This window comes from Sceloporus occidentalis, unplaced genomic scaffold, assembly GCF_023333645.1.
Source record: "Sceloporus occidentalis isolate IW3139 unplaced genomic scaffold, rSceOcc1.0.p SCAF_15, whole genome shotgun sequence".
Lineage (NCBI taxonomy): Eukaryota > Metazoa > Chordata > Lepidosauria > Squamata > Phrynosomatidae > Sceloporus > Sceloporus occidentalis.
In genome coordinates this window covers 12,657,501-12,671,797 of record NW_028316995.1, presented here as the reverse complement: position 1 = coordinate 12,671,797, position 14,297 = coordinate 12,657,501, and the positions used below count along the sequence as shown (strand labels likewise).

The following is a 14,297-nucleotide window of genomic DNA, read 5'->3' as shown; positions in this document are numbered from 1 at the left end:
TGGTACTCTAGCTGCAACTTCCATCTTGTATGTTTGTTTTGCATGCATCTTTGTTGTGTTTTGTGTGTGAGTTCTTAGTGAGATTTTCATAAAAAAAATATATGCTCAACCCTAATGTGTTTTCCCGCGAGTAGGGCCGAAGTGGCCACTCATAATCAGTAGTTATGATGCTTTGTTTTTTCACAACGAACACCGGTATTTAGTGAACACTGTGGTCACATATGTTTAGGAACATGGTAACCTCTTGGCTGTTTGCCAGGCTCCTCTTAACCCCACATACATGCTAGTAACATAACATAAAGGAACAGCTTACTTATTTGAATATCTGCCACAATTTCCTGGTCATTAAACTATGAAAACCAGAGTAATTTAATTTATGGGAGACCTAGTTTCATAGAATACATTGCACTGTCAATAGAATCTATTAGTGATAAACAGTTGGTTACAAAAGCGTCAAGCTTCTGGAAATCCCATTTCTTTATACAGGGTTATAAATTCAGATTTAAGATGTCAGTCAAATATCAGAAGATATCTCTTAACAAGACCACGAGGCTCATGAGTTGCGTTGAGGTGGTCTCCACTTTTACTTATGGGTATTGTATTGAAGACAATGTCTAAGACAGCTACCCACTACTACACGCTTAAATAAACTCTTCTGCTGGGGGGTTATTGGTTCTGGTTTTGCCCAACATGTTGCTAAAAGAAACTGCTCTTGAACTCTATTGCCAAATTAGTGCCAAAATTACCTAAAATCTTATAAGTTATTGTCAGATGCCCTACTGGCCCAGTCTATTTGCAAACCATGATAAATCAGATCCAGGAGTGACTCTTCCTAACTAGATCAATAGATGGGATCTTAACTAGAAATTCTTGTGTGATTTTGTGTAAATAAAAACAAGCATTTTACTCTGTAGGGGCATTATTTGTCCCACTTCCACTGCCTGCAGACAGTGCACAGTGACAGCATCAGCATAAAACAAGTCATACATAACAGCATTTTGATGGTAAATGGATGGTAAATAGAATATATATTTATTTTTTATTCCGTGAAGCTTCTGTTGTTGCTATAGTAAAAGAGCGGCTGATGCCCTCTCTCCTGCTGGTTAATGCACCATATGACATGGCATAAAGGAAGTTGTCCAAAACAGTGGTTTGATATAGAGACACAAGTCTTTTTTTTGGGGGGGAATACATTCTAGATAATGTTTTCTATATTGTGCTTATAACTGTTACAAATATTATTAGGTATATGGGACCACATATTTTAATGCGACTATTTAAAATGATAATTACATTTTTCTTTTCCTTTTTATTTAAGGCATATGATGGATTTGCCAGCATTGGAATATCAAGGTTACTGGAACCTTCGGATATGGTTTTGTTGGCCATCCCAGACAAGCTGACCGTTATGACTTACCTGTATCAAATCCGGGCGCACTTTAGTGGACAGGAGCTTAATGTGGTTCAGATTGAAGAGAACAGCAGTAAAAGCACATATAAAGTAGGCAGTTATGAGACCGACACAAACAGCTCCATAGATCAAGAGAAGTTCTATGCAGAGCTTGGTGAACTGAATCAGGAGTCAGAGTCTGAACTACAGCAGGTCCAAACCACTCTGCCCGATTTTGTTTCCGATCAGGATGCAAAGTCCGTAAATGACAATTGTGCCAGGGACAATGAAAGCAAGAAGAATAATATTGTTGAATCTCCTAGCGTCGAACATGACCTTCCATCACCTAGGACTAAAAGTAACCTAGAATTGCAAAGCACAAGTAGGACACTGGAATCTGAGGACCCAAGGAGATATGACGGAGCAGACGTTGCTCAAACACAAATCCAGCCGCAGGTGGCTAAAAGAAAATTACTTAAAGCTGATATTCTAGACCTTAGTGACTTGACTCGGGTAACAGAATCTGAAAAAGAAGTTACCTCCAAAGCAACACTATCTGTGCACGATCATTCGCCTAGTATATGCGAGCAGGCTAAGCCAGTCCTGTTGAGTCCAGTAGAATGTAATAGATTGGGCAGCGAAACCCAAGAACATAAATCTAGTGTTCCCATAACGTTGAAAGCTGCTGATTTACATGATAAGCCTGGAGATCTTCAATACAGGGCTCCTTCTATACCACAAACCGGGATAAGTGCGATTCTGGATGCAACCAAGTCTTCGGTCAATCATGTTGATCAAACCGCAAAGACCCCTGAGGTGAGAAATATGTAAATTGTTTGTTTACTTCTTTTGGTAATTGATTTACCTCTGTATCTACATCTTCAAAATCACTTCAATAAGTAGTACCTTATATCTTTGTAAATTACAAAACTCTCTTGTAAAGAGCTTTTCTTTTCCAGGTGCTCAGAATATGTTCTCTGTGTGAGGGTATCGCGCTGTTCTACAGCCCCAAAGTCAAATTTGTGTTACTAAAATTCGTTATGTTTATTTTTAAATGCCTTTCTCAGTTATAGTTGGCAAACAAAACTGTCCCTCTTTGGTAATTTGAAAAGTTGGATACACTTGCCCCAGCATAAACTGTTGAAGAAAGGTAACGGCTAACTTCAATTTTCACTGTGTATACGAGCTGATGGTATGTTGCTGTCAAGGCGTTTGGAGCTGTTACTGCATTTATAAAATTCCACATTGCATATATGTTTAGGACCCTCACCCAGATGCACAGGTTTGTTTTGAAACTGCCTTTCCTATCACAAACTACATACCAAACATTTAAAGCCATGGAAGTGGGAATGCTCTTGTGCCATCAAAACAATGGCTACTGAGAATTTCTGCTTCAGACATCCCTATGTGTTTGTTCTCTGAACATAGCGGTGTTAATTAAATTCATAAACAGCCACACCTAACATCGTAGTGTGTCATATGTGTTTTCGGAAGGGCAGGTTAGGTGGCGTCGGCAGCATTTGGTATGCTGAATATTTATCTGACACCTGAAGAGAACCTATCGCTCCGTAACATACCTTACCTTCATCAGTAGAGCCCACAAAAAGCTGCTGTGCTTAAATGGACACTTCAGCCATAAAATGCACTTTATTTTTTTGTGTGTGTTGGCTGTTTTTAAAATGCATGGGGGGGGGTGTTTTTGACCCTTTCCTCAAACCCCCCCCAGCTAATGTCCAATCAGGAATCAACGTTAATTTTTAAAATCACACTAGCACTTTGATTAACTCTTATATCTATGTATAGATACTGCAAATAAAGTGCATATAAAGAAATTACACTGCAATCAAAACAATGATAGACACGTTATCAGTCCCTGATAATAATAAATACTGTGTGACTTCTCTTTACTTTACTTTGAGGAAGAAGTCTTACCAAATGCTGGGTACATTTTTCATTGACCAGATGCTCTTATCTTACATGCGAGTCAAAGGAACTTTGTGGAACAAAATGAGAATGACTTCCCTGTGTTTCACAACTAGTTGTATTTGCCTACCTGGTATGAAGAGCACTTTTAGTTGTTTTGTTCTCTGCTAGTTGCGGTACCTACAATATTGTGCAAATGTTTTAGGCAGTTGTGAAAAAAAATTCTTTAAAGTAAGAATGCTTTTGAAAATGGTTGTATTAATGGTTTATTTTTTATCATTTAACAAAATGCAAAGTGACTGAACAGAAGAAAATTCTAAATCAAATCAATATTTCGTGCGACCAACCTTTACCTTCAAAACATCATCAATTCTTCTAGCAACACTTGCACCAGAGCTCTGATCTCAACACCATCGAGTCTGTCTGGGATAACACGATAACTTTTGTTGACTCACTTTGCATTTTGTTAAATGATAAAAAGAAACTATTAACTATTTTTGAAAACTTTCTTACTTTACAACACTTTTGCACAGCACTGTATATATGTCCCATGATATTGCAGAACCTGCAATGTTACAGAAGGATCTCTATGCGCTGGTGCTCTATTTCCTAGGGAAAAGGAGGCATGCACCCTACATCAAAATTGTGTTGTACCTCCCAGTAGGCAGTGGGGTGAATCGGCCCGGATTGTCCAGCTTGTCTTGGTCAGCATGTAGTCCATACATCAGCCCATGTGGGCAACCAGTCCTTCATTCATGCCTCTGTGAAGTGCAAAGAAGTTTATCAACATTCTCCCCATCCATGATCAGCTGTCATTTCTACTTATGGTCCAGTTTCTCACCAACTAATTGAGCTGTATAATTTGACCTACACCCTCTACCATATATCTTACAGGTTCTTATACAGAAGAATACTACCTCCCAGAGCATCAGACTTTTATCACCACAAAACATTTAACTTGCTATTACCCAAACTCTCCACATCCTTAGATTCCACAGGACCTAACAACAAAAACAAGCTAAATGTATACTATATTTAATATAAAAATGTTTCCATATTATAAAGATAGTGTAAATTAACACATGTGTTACATTTGTTTATAAAACGCCAAATGAGTCTGTAGTGCTGTAAAAAATTATCAATAACATGGCAATATACAAAACTGACACGCATTGAGGGGTACTGGTGTAGAACGTGAAGAGCTCTTGCAAGCAGACCATTGTCTGATATATAGACATAACTTTGATGGGTATTTATAATGAACCAGTATACATTGAGGATGTTATAAACCGAAAGATTGCGTTACTTATGAAAAATACTGTACTTTTAGGCTTAAGGGTTATGTGCTTTCCTGTACACGTGTCACTTTTGTTCCTTTCAGCTTGTAAATCACTTCACGCAGATTATTGGGCCATAAATCTCTTTGAGTCATTATGTCTAGTCACAGCTTTAATGATGGAAGAGCGGCAGTACTCCAAGACAGACTTATGGCCCTTAAATATATTCCTGCAAATTACATGTTGCTAATTTGTCAAGTTAAAAAGTCCCACACCTGCGAGCTTCTGTTTATTTTTGTGGCTTACACAGAACAAGGGCCCAAAGCATTTGGGTGCATGAGTATTTATTTCAGGCTCGACTTTGGTCCCAATACACCCTTGTGCATCTTAAAAGAAGAGCCGATTTCAGGCCTGGAATGAGGGCTAGTTTAGGACTATCTCTCCTTATGAACATAACTGGGAATGTCCCCAGTGTGCGCCTCTCGGTGCGTCGTCCTCCTTCTCCAGGAGTTAGGAGCTGGTTCTGGGTGTAGCTGCCCATGAGTGGTGATGGAGGATAATCGGTGGAGCTGGGCAGTATGTGGGTAGAGTTAGAGGCTCCCCAGGCTTAGGGGGATCAAAGGCTGCCCTTGAGGCACCCTAAAGAACAGATTGGGGATTAAAATCTGCCCTGGCATTTTAAGGCTAGCAGCTAATAAATGACATACATGCAGCCACCTACTAGATACATGTGATGCCACGGTCTTACGCTCTTCCAGCATGCTGCTGCATGTATCCAGCTGGGGACCGCATTGATTGAATTTTACACCAGCACTGAAAATGGTAAGTGGGAAGCACTCTCGGGCAGTTCAGACCAGCCTCTCAGGATTCCATGAGGGCTTCGTAGTATATAATGAAGATGAAACAGGACAGTATTTCATGTGTTAAATATAATTGCCTATATGGCAATAAAGATATTAATACAATGATACAAGTCCTTCGTTCTGAAACCTTATATCCTCAGATCATTTTCTGCCGGTGCCTTTTACTTACAGTGACAAAAAAAAGTAAATGAACTTGTAGACAAACACAATGTGCTTTATCTAATAACACACAATGATAATCTTTCATGTCTTTATTGAACACATCCATTAAACATTCACAGTGCTGGTGGAAAAAGTTAGTGAACCCTTAGATTTAATAACTTGTCCACCTCCTTTGGCAGCAGTAAACTCAAACAAGCGCTTCTGGTAGCTGCAGATCAGACCAGCAACATTCTGGAGGAATTTTAGACCATTCTTTCTTACAGAACTGCTTAAACTCAGCCATATTCTTAAGATATCTTGTATGAACGGCTGTCTTGAGGTCATTCCACAGCATCTCTAATGGGTTAAAGTCTGGGCTCTGACTGGGTCACTCCAAAAGGCACATTTTCTTTTTATTGGAAACCATTCTATAGTAGATTTGATTTAATGTTTAGGGTCATTGTCCTGCTGCATTACACAACTTCTAGAGCTTCAGGTTTTGCAATAAAACCTCTTTTTTATTATTATTATTCATGTGCCATGAATTTGTTGGTATTATCCCAAAATATAAAGTTATGCTTATTTTTACACTTTGATCACAATTGCAAAAAAAATAAACATAAAGACATTGGTTACCGTACATGCTTATTTAATTGTCTGATTGTTTCTGTAAATCCACCTTGCTACCTGACCCTGTGCTTTAGCTTGTTATAAAAGAGAGTTTATATAGACGAGTGAAATTATTCCTGCTGAACCAGTTACCTGAAACTAGAAGGTACGGTAATACTGCCGGCTTTGTTTTATTCTAAATGTTTAAAATGGGTGGATTTCCATTTGTCGATACTTCAACAACCTTAACGTATATTACAAAGAGGAGGAAAAACTGTTGTGTTACTTGTGCCAGCATGCCTTTCCAGAAGGGTGGCTGGTTCTAGAGCAAGTATTTAACTACTTCAGAACCTGAGTGGAATGCGGAGATGTTGCACAGTGAAGGTGTTTCAACAAATCAAATCTTGTATGTCGCTGTCTGGAGTCACAATTAAATTAGAGGCATGTGAACTGGAATATTTTGAATTTAGAAAATCACTGTTCAAAATGCCAAAAAATAGACTTGTGTCAATTTTGTTAATTTGTACAAATGTCTGCAAACAAGGAAGGACCCTGAAAACAAAGCAGAGAGCTCAGAATTTTCATTTGTGTTTTGATGCTTTTTTTTTTTTACTCTTACTCTCACACTCACTCGCTGTTACTCAAACTCACTCATGCTCTTATGCTCTCTCATTCCCTTACTCTCTCTTACACGCTCAGTCTCTTGCACACTCTCTCTCTTTCTCACGCTCTTCCTATATTCCCTGACAAATGCTTTTGTGTCCACATCCCCGCTTCTTCTTTTGCCTCTTCTTGGTCTTCTGTCTTCTTTCATCGTCATTAACTGTTGAATAAAAGAATGGACCAAAAGCAAAATGAAAAATCTGGATTGTTTTGGTCCAAGTGCATAACTCTATGAAATAACTCAGTATTTTATTTTCCTCTGTAAATAGATATGTTTTCTTATTTCATTTATTTAATAGAAAGTGTTAAACACTAGGCTCCTGATGTACACACCACTGACACACATGCTTGCATTTGTCATTCTCCAGCAGCGAATGCTCTCCCGACAGGAAGAACTGAAGGAGAGAGCGCGGGTCCTGCTCGAGCAAGCAAGGCGAGACGCAGCGCTGAAAGCAGCCAGCAAGCAGCGCAACAGCACGGCCGCTTCCACTCGCGCTAAGCAGCTAAGTGAGGTACGATGTGCCTTCCGGTATTATATGTTATGGGCTTTGTGCAGATATGCTGTTGCGTCTTACCAAGAAAATGCATTATTTTCTTACAAATGCTCTATTATAGGGAAGTATAAACCCCCGGCAAAATGATGTTTTATTCGCATAACTGAGTTATAGATTTGGTTCCGGTGTGGTGAAACGTGTCATCTTAAAAGATTTCATATGTATTATGCTGGGCCAACAAGAATTGTTGCAGAGCTGGCCCTGCGCAATGCGTAATTTAATGGTTGATGAAATCTCCCTGATTTAACTGTGCATTATACAGGGACAGCCGAGCTTCTCCTACGGAAGACACGCTCTGTGGTAAGCCCTTCATAAAGTATAGAGACGCTAAGGAGTTGAAACCACAACTCTCCTGCAGACTGTCCTGTCTTCTCTTCCTTTAGTGAATAGACCCCACTGTGTGATGAATAAACCCCATTGCAACCAGACAAGAAGGACTTTAGAACTTTTACCAGAGTTCATACCTTCTCGCTGCAAACATCCTCAATAAAATCACACAATTATAATACAATTAAGGAAAACAGAGACACAGAAAGGTTATGCTGTATCCTGTTTTTAAATATTGCGCTAGTAAGCATTGACTGCAAAGAGCCTGTTTTTGTTCCCTACAAACCTAACATATCTGCAATATATTGGGCTTTTTTCATGTTTTTTTTGCATTTTCTTTGTTCCAAGGACACAAGGGGATTGAAAAATAACCTTTTTTATGTTTTATATGTTAAATTTTAAATTAAGAGCTCCATGTGTGTGCTTATATCTTTATATAGGTGTGCTATATATATATATATATATACATACATACATACATATAATATACCAGTGTCACATATATACTACCGGTGCACGGGAGCTTGATATCAAAATACAATCCCACATATCATTATATAAGTAGGACTGGTTTGAAAGATTGCCTTTAAATTTCCTTACTATATAATCAGGAAGAATGTTTGAAAGTTTTTCCCTTTTTGTCCGCCTTGGGTCCGATCACACAGAGCTCAGTAAAGGATATTGAACATGACAGGCCAGCTGCCATTGCGTTTGGCTTTGTTAGCTGTTTCTTGCTGGCCCTTTGATAACCTGTCCGATGACCTTGTAACACCATCATCCCGAGGGAATTCCGGCTAATTTAGTTTTAATAATAGCATCTCCGAAGCACACAGAAGCTGTATTGCTGTTCCGTCAGCTGTCCTGTAGGGTGTGAGCTGACGCTGCGTTGCAATATATACTATTTTTATGAGTGGCGCTGGTCTGTGGCATCCCTGACGCTGGATTCAAATAATAATCTGAATAGTGGCACTGCTGCCAACGTTGGATTTGGCGTTGCCTAAAAAATATTTTTATTTTGATCAATGACCTCAAATGTTCCTTATTATAAAAGGCAATTTCTGGGTCTTATGTGTATGTCTCTTTATAAAGTCATATGGTGTTATTGGAGTTTTCAAAAACATTGCGATAAAATATTTACCAAAAGAGAGTGAACAAAACCGTGTTATAATATGAGAAACAGGGCTGATTAGAGGGGTAGGCGAAGAGAAAGGGGGAAAAGTAGAGTTTTAATGAGGACACCCAAAAAAAGGTGTAAGAGAACCGACGCAGTGATAAGGGTGTCGTTTGGCAAGAAGTTCCTTCAGCGCCTTAAGGGCTTTGGTGATTTTATACTTGAATGGCAAATTTATATAGACTGCTCAGAACAAACAGAGCAACTTAGACCACAGTTATATGCTGTACAGATACATGTCTCACGTGAAATATGTATATGGATGAAAACGTACTTGGGCCATAGATTGTGGTGCATCAAAAGGTATAAAAAATTCAGGTTTTATGCAAAAAAAAATAAAATAAAAAAATAAAAACCCTGACAAAATGAAATGCCACTTCTGATGTGGGGATGTCTCATAGTTAACTTTTAGGTCTTAACCTCCCTCCGCTGTCTGCATTGTACAGCAGTTTTGGGGCAGGATGGCACTGCCATCAAAGTAAATGGGGGGGGCACTTTTGCGCATGTGTGCTGGGGGTCTCATGGTAACCCCTGGAACTCTTGCGTGAACCATCATGTGAATTTGTTGGTGGTTAGTATGCGCCAAACAAATGTCCTGCAACGTAAGTAGCTGGGAGCAGGCAACAAGTGCAAATGCACAAAGTTTATTCAAAGGTGACATTCATGCATGCAGTTAAAAGTAAAGTGAATATATATATATATATATATATATATATATATATATATATATATATATATATATATGCAGTTATTATAAAATTATGATCCAATTGTAGACCAAACCATTAATCTGAACATATCTTGATATTAAATATGTTTATTTGGACTTTTAAGAATCTAAATATATATACCAAATCAAAATAAGCTCAAATCAATATTTTGATCTTCAGCATTCTTCCCAGAACAATGAATAAACGTGAAGTGCAATATTATATTATAGCATGCCTGGTAGTGAAACCAGAAGGATTATCTGCAGTGGCTGGTGATCAGAGCGAGGCAGTGATGGGGTTAACGTTGTGCGTTTCTTGGAATCCCTGTGTGTAATTAGTTTAAGATTTAGCAACAGTCTGAAATGTTTAATTCCACTTGGCTATGTTTTCGTTTCAGTGCTAGTAACGGTATTTATTTTCCTACTTAGCAGTAAGTATGTAATATATTGCCTTGCTTTTGAGTGAGCGACACAATGGATTCAAAGACTGCTCTAAATTGCTCCTCCAGCACTGGTGCAAAGGAGAAGCGAAAGCTGCTTTTTCTCTGGCAATTAAACCTGTAACTTCATTTAGAGATTTCGGGAGGGAGGAGAGAATAGGGATCTTTGCAAAGAAAACCTTACAGAATGCAACCTTGGCCCTTTGATGTTAATTGGAAAACATTGATTGAAAAGACAGGGCTTGCCATACTGATAATTGTCACAGATTTAGATATGATCACTAGATTCGTAGATAACAAAAGCTGCTTTTGGCCATCTAATTGGCAAAATAAGGAGGGAGAAAGATTGGACGTTGTCTTTTCATTCTCCATGTTCCCTGATTTCTGTGGTTTGGACTCGGATTTTAGTGATCGATATGTGATCTGATTTCACGATAGTAAGAACGGGATTTCCGGAAACATGGAGTATGCTTCAAACGCGAAGCATAATTGTTACAACCAACTTCTAGATCTAACACATACAGACATGTCCTTTTACTGAATCACGATGTACTCCACTTATAGCCGTTGTTATAACTTGAGATAACGTTACTGGCGCCATTAACATATCAAGCTGGCAGCTCTGTCACAAATCTGGTGAAGCCATTGCAGATTTTGGGGCTCATCCTTGTAGAACAATTTAATGTGTAACCAAAAAGTGGACTTTATATGTAATTTTTTTTAAAAGTAAGACGTCCAATGAGATATTAAGAAGATAATCCTCAATGCATACAATATATAAGGGAATTGATGAAGATAATAGATATTAAACATTTTTTTCAAGGTTGCTTTTACGTTCTAAATTGTGCTGCAAACCTTAATGGCTATTGGAGCCGTTATGGCCCCCAAGAGATACATATGTTTTTTAAGGCATTATTTCCATGCCTGAGAGCCATTCGCAATCTGACTTTTATAAGAATCACATCTATCTATCAAAGCATGGAGATCTCACCCCTAGGTTGGGTTTCAGTGGTCCAGCAGTTTTTAATGTTGCTCATTGTGTCTGGAAGAGCCGTAAGAGTATCGCAATTAAAATATATTGAAACTACCGACTCCCCCCGCTAGAGCATCTTTGATGAAGGTAAATGTGATGGTAGGCATAAGCAGTGATGATTTGCTATATTTTAATAATTCTCTATGAAGCAAGTTGAAGACATGATGAGAGGCCTCCTGTTAGAAAGAACTTCAATAGCATGAGGTTCTCGTGTTCCCTGTCCCACCCCACTTGGATTATCTTGATCTTTATCTAGAATGTCCAGCAAACAATTGCTTTCTCTTCAGGTGGAGCCAATAGATACTTTTTTTTTTTTTTGTTAACCACAAACATATCCTCTGCTCCCAAATTGGTCCTACAAAAATTGGTGCCCCAAATCCCTAATCAGTTATTCGCTTAATTAATATGGAAATAGCCCCGGGTGATCACATGACCCGCCACTGTTTGTTTATTCTAGCTTGTTTGAAAAGTGATAACATCTAAAGCAGATAATTGTTCTAAAATTAGACCCCTCCTTTGCCCCCATACGCTATTATCTTGTATTTGCCAGTTGTCTAATTACTACATGCAGTATTTGTAGCGTTGAGGATAAGCTTGCACCAGCAAATAGTGCCTCTGTTACTCAACATGGTTACCTGCGCGTACGCGGGAACACGGCTTGTATACCTCCACGGCATACCTTTAACGTGAGACGTACCGGTGTTTGGACATGTTACTGCTCCTGCTCTGGGGTATTTATGTATATAGAGCGGAATTCTCAGGCAAAGGGTTAAATGAGGAGCAATCGCCAAGGAAACTGATGGTTCGGAGATGTTTCTGTTGTTTGCTGCACTTCTGTACCAGGACTGCTCTTTATCAATAGCCCCCTTGTCTGTGATACCGTGGGGGGTTACCGATAAAGGTGTCATAATTGTGCAATTCCTACAGTTTAGAAAACACTTTTCTAAAGATTTTTCTTGTTTGCCAAACTTTATACAAACCGCTGTATGTCTCCATAGATTTTAATAAAATATTGCAGTCACCACTCTTTATACGGAGGAGGAAAAACAGCCTCATTGTGGAGCAAGCTAGGAAAACAAAACAGTACTTCCCATATATTAGTTAGTTAGTTTGTTGATTTGTATAGTGCCGCCGTATACCACAGCGGTGTACAGCGGAATAACAGGACAGGTAGTGCTTCACATGACAACTTGGACCTGCAGTGATCGATCAACAGATCCCCTGTCAGTAGACCTGGGCAAGTTGGCTGATAACCAACATAGATGAAACCTGGACCAGAGTTTTCCGGAAAATTAGCAAACCAAAGAAAAAAGTAGCGGAGAAGTTAGAACCGAGTCACCGAGGTGTTATACTTATCAACTCTAGATACATGTAGTGACGCTGGGGGGGGGGGGTACAGGGCTGAGCATAGGGTACCCGGGTATTTTTAATGTAACTGCCACCCTCCCCCCCCCAGAACATCACCTTACATGACTCTACAGAGCACCCCCTTTCAGGAGCACCTGCCACACCTGCCTGGGGGGATATTTACCCTTCCTATATAAAAATGTCACTGGCTGTTTCTTTCAGCATGTTGAAGGCTGTATGGAAAAATGTATCTGCATTAAAAAAAATTTAATACACTATTACAATAATTCTGGAGAATATTATTATAAAAAAACGTTAGGAATATTTAAATGTGCGCATTCCTACATTCATAGATGACGCAGAAATAAAGGCACGTCTGTTCCAAATAAGTAATTAACAAGGAATGTGAATCTATATATAGATATATATTTTAATTGTCTGTGCACAAGCAGACATTTCTCGTGTTTCTCTAGGTACGACGCTGTATCGGGAAGGCTTTGTTCGGTTGCTTCTAATAACCTCCTTATTTGCAGCCGACGCTGTTTGCGTTATCCCCTCTTATTTTACCTGTCTGTACACCCTGCCGGCGGATCTCTACAAACGCCGCCCGCGTGTCGCTAACACAATAGAGTTGATATTTCCCAGTGCCTTCCAGATTAGAGGTATGCGCAAATCTCGCTCAAAGTGAAGAATGCGCCGCCGCCCGGCAGTCATTAAACTGGACACACGCACACACACATTCTCTTTTTTGTGCAGGTCGTATCGATCGCTGGGGGTGTAATCCCAGAATGATATCACCATTACTCGGCGCTCCATTCTGCACTGCCTATTCTGTTTTGCTCAGCATGCGCCAGCGTAGAGTTAAAATCTTTATTCATTTCGCTTAAAAATGTTTCTTTTGTTCTCCTTATCATGTTCTGGCTTTCCCAAGGATATATGCCCTGAATGAAGAGTCACATGTGCATTACTAATTGTGTGCCATTGTATTTACTGTTCCAAGTGGTGGCACTGTGATGCCTCTAATTCTTTTGCTTCACTTGATGTTAAATAATCTAAGTGCCTTTGATAGCAACGAAACAGTATTAATTGTTTTGTACATTTCTTGGTCATTCTTCTTAGGTGGTCTTCATAATCTATTAGAACTTTCGGCCAGATTTCTCTAATGTCATGCCTCCAGCAGCGATTAAATTGGTAATTAATGAACAGATTTTGGCACACGTAAACCCCATCCCGTTAATTTTCTCCTTTTTTGATTTTTTTTTTATCCTCCCTAAGAAGTTGTCATCTTTGTCAGAAAGCATTGCGCCATCTTGCTGGATCCCTTTGGCATAAAACCACAACAGCTTGAATTTTTTTTTCAGCCATTAACAGATCAGAGAGGTAATTTCACAGTGTTTTGGCCGGGGTAATTATAGTGCCAAGCACTGAACAGGGTTGGGAATTCACACAAGACGTCCAGAAATACCAGGTGAGCTTCCTTGTGTTCACTGGGACGTTATGATTAGTTTAATTGGGCTTTGTTTGATTTTCGCCGCGCAGCCTGTTCGTGCGGTGGCTTTCCAGTGACTTTCCACTTTTGTGTTCCTGACCTGCGCTGACAGGAACTAGTACAAACGGGGGGGGGAATTAAAACCGAAAACCTTTGAAGTGGGTCCTTTGGCAGCCTATCCATATAGAGAAAGGAGAAGTGGGGCAGAAATGGTTAATAGCACAAGAAGAAGAAGAAAAATCCCCTTGTACTAATTTGTCGTTTTTTTTTTTTGCATATTTTTGTGAAGTTCTTCATGCTATTGTTTCCAGTCTGGAGCTGTGAATGGAAAATGAAAGCCAAACAAATTTATGTCTCTTAA

General features: G+C 39.3%; 1 protein-coding gene across 7 annotated transcripts in view; it reads left to right on the top strand.

Annotated features, from left to right (window-relative positions):
- Positions 1-14,297, top strand: part of LOC149303264 (EH domain-binding protein 1-like) — a 174,448-nt gene that overhangs the window by 100,460 nt on the left and 59,691 nt on the right. For 6 of the 7 annotated variants that reach the window (XM_089481485.1, XM_089481484.1, XM_089481483.1 and 3 more), the window contains 2 exons: positions 1,319-2,206; positions 7,235-7,378. In XM_089481485.1, the coding sequence (XP_089337611.1) occupies positions 1,319-2,206; positions 7,235-7,378 (1,032 nt within the window). The remainder of the gene's footprint in view (positions 1-1,318; positions 2,207-7,234; positions 7,379-14,297) is intronic. The other variant, XM_089481486.1, reaches the window with a different exon arrangement.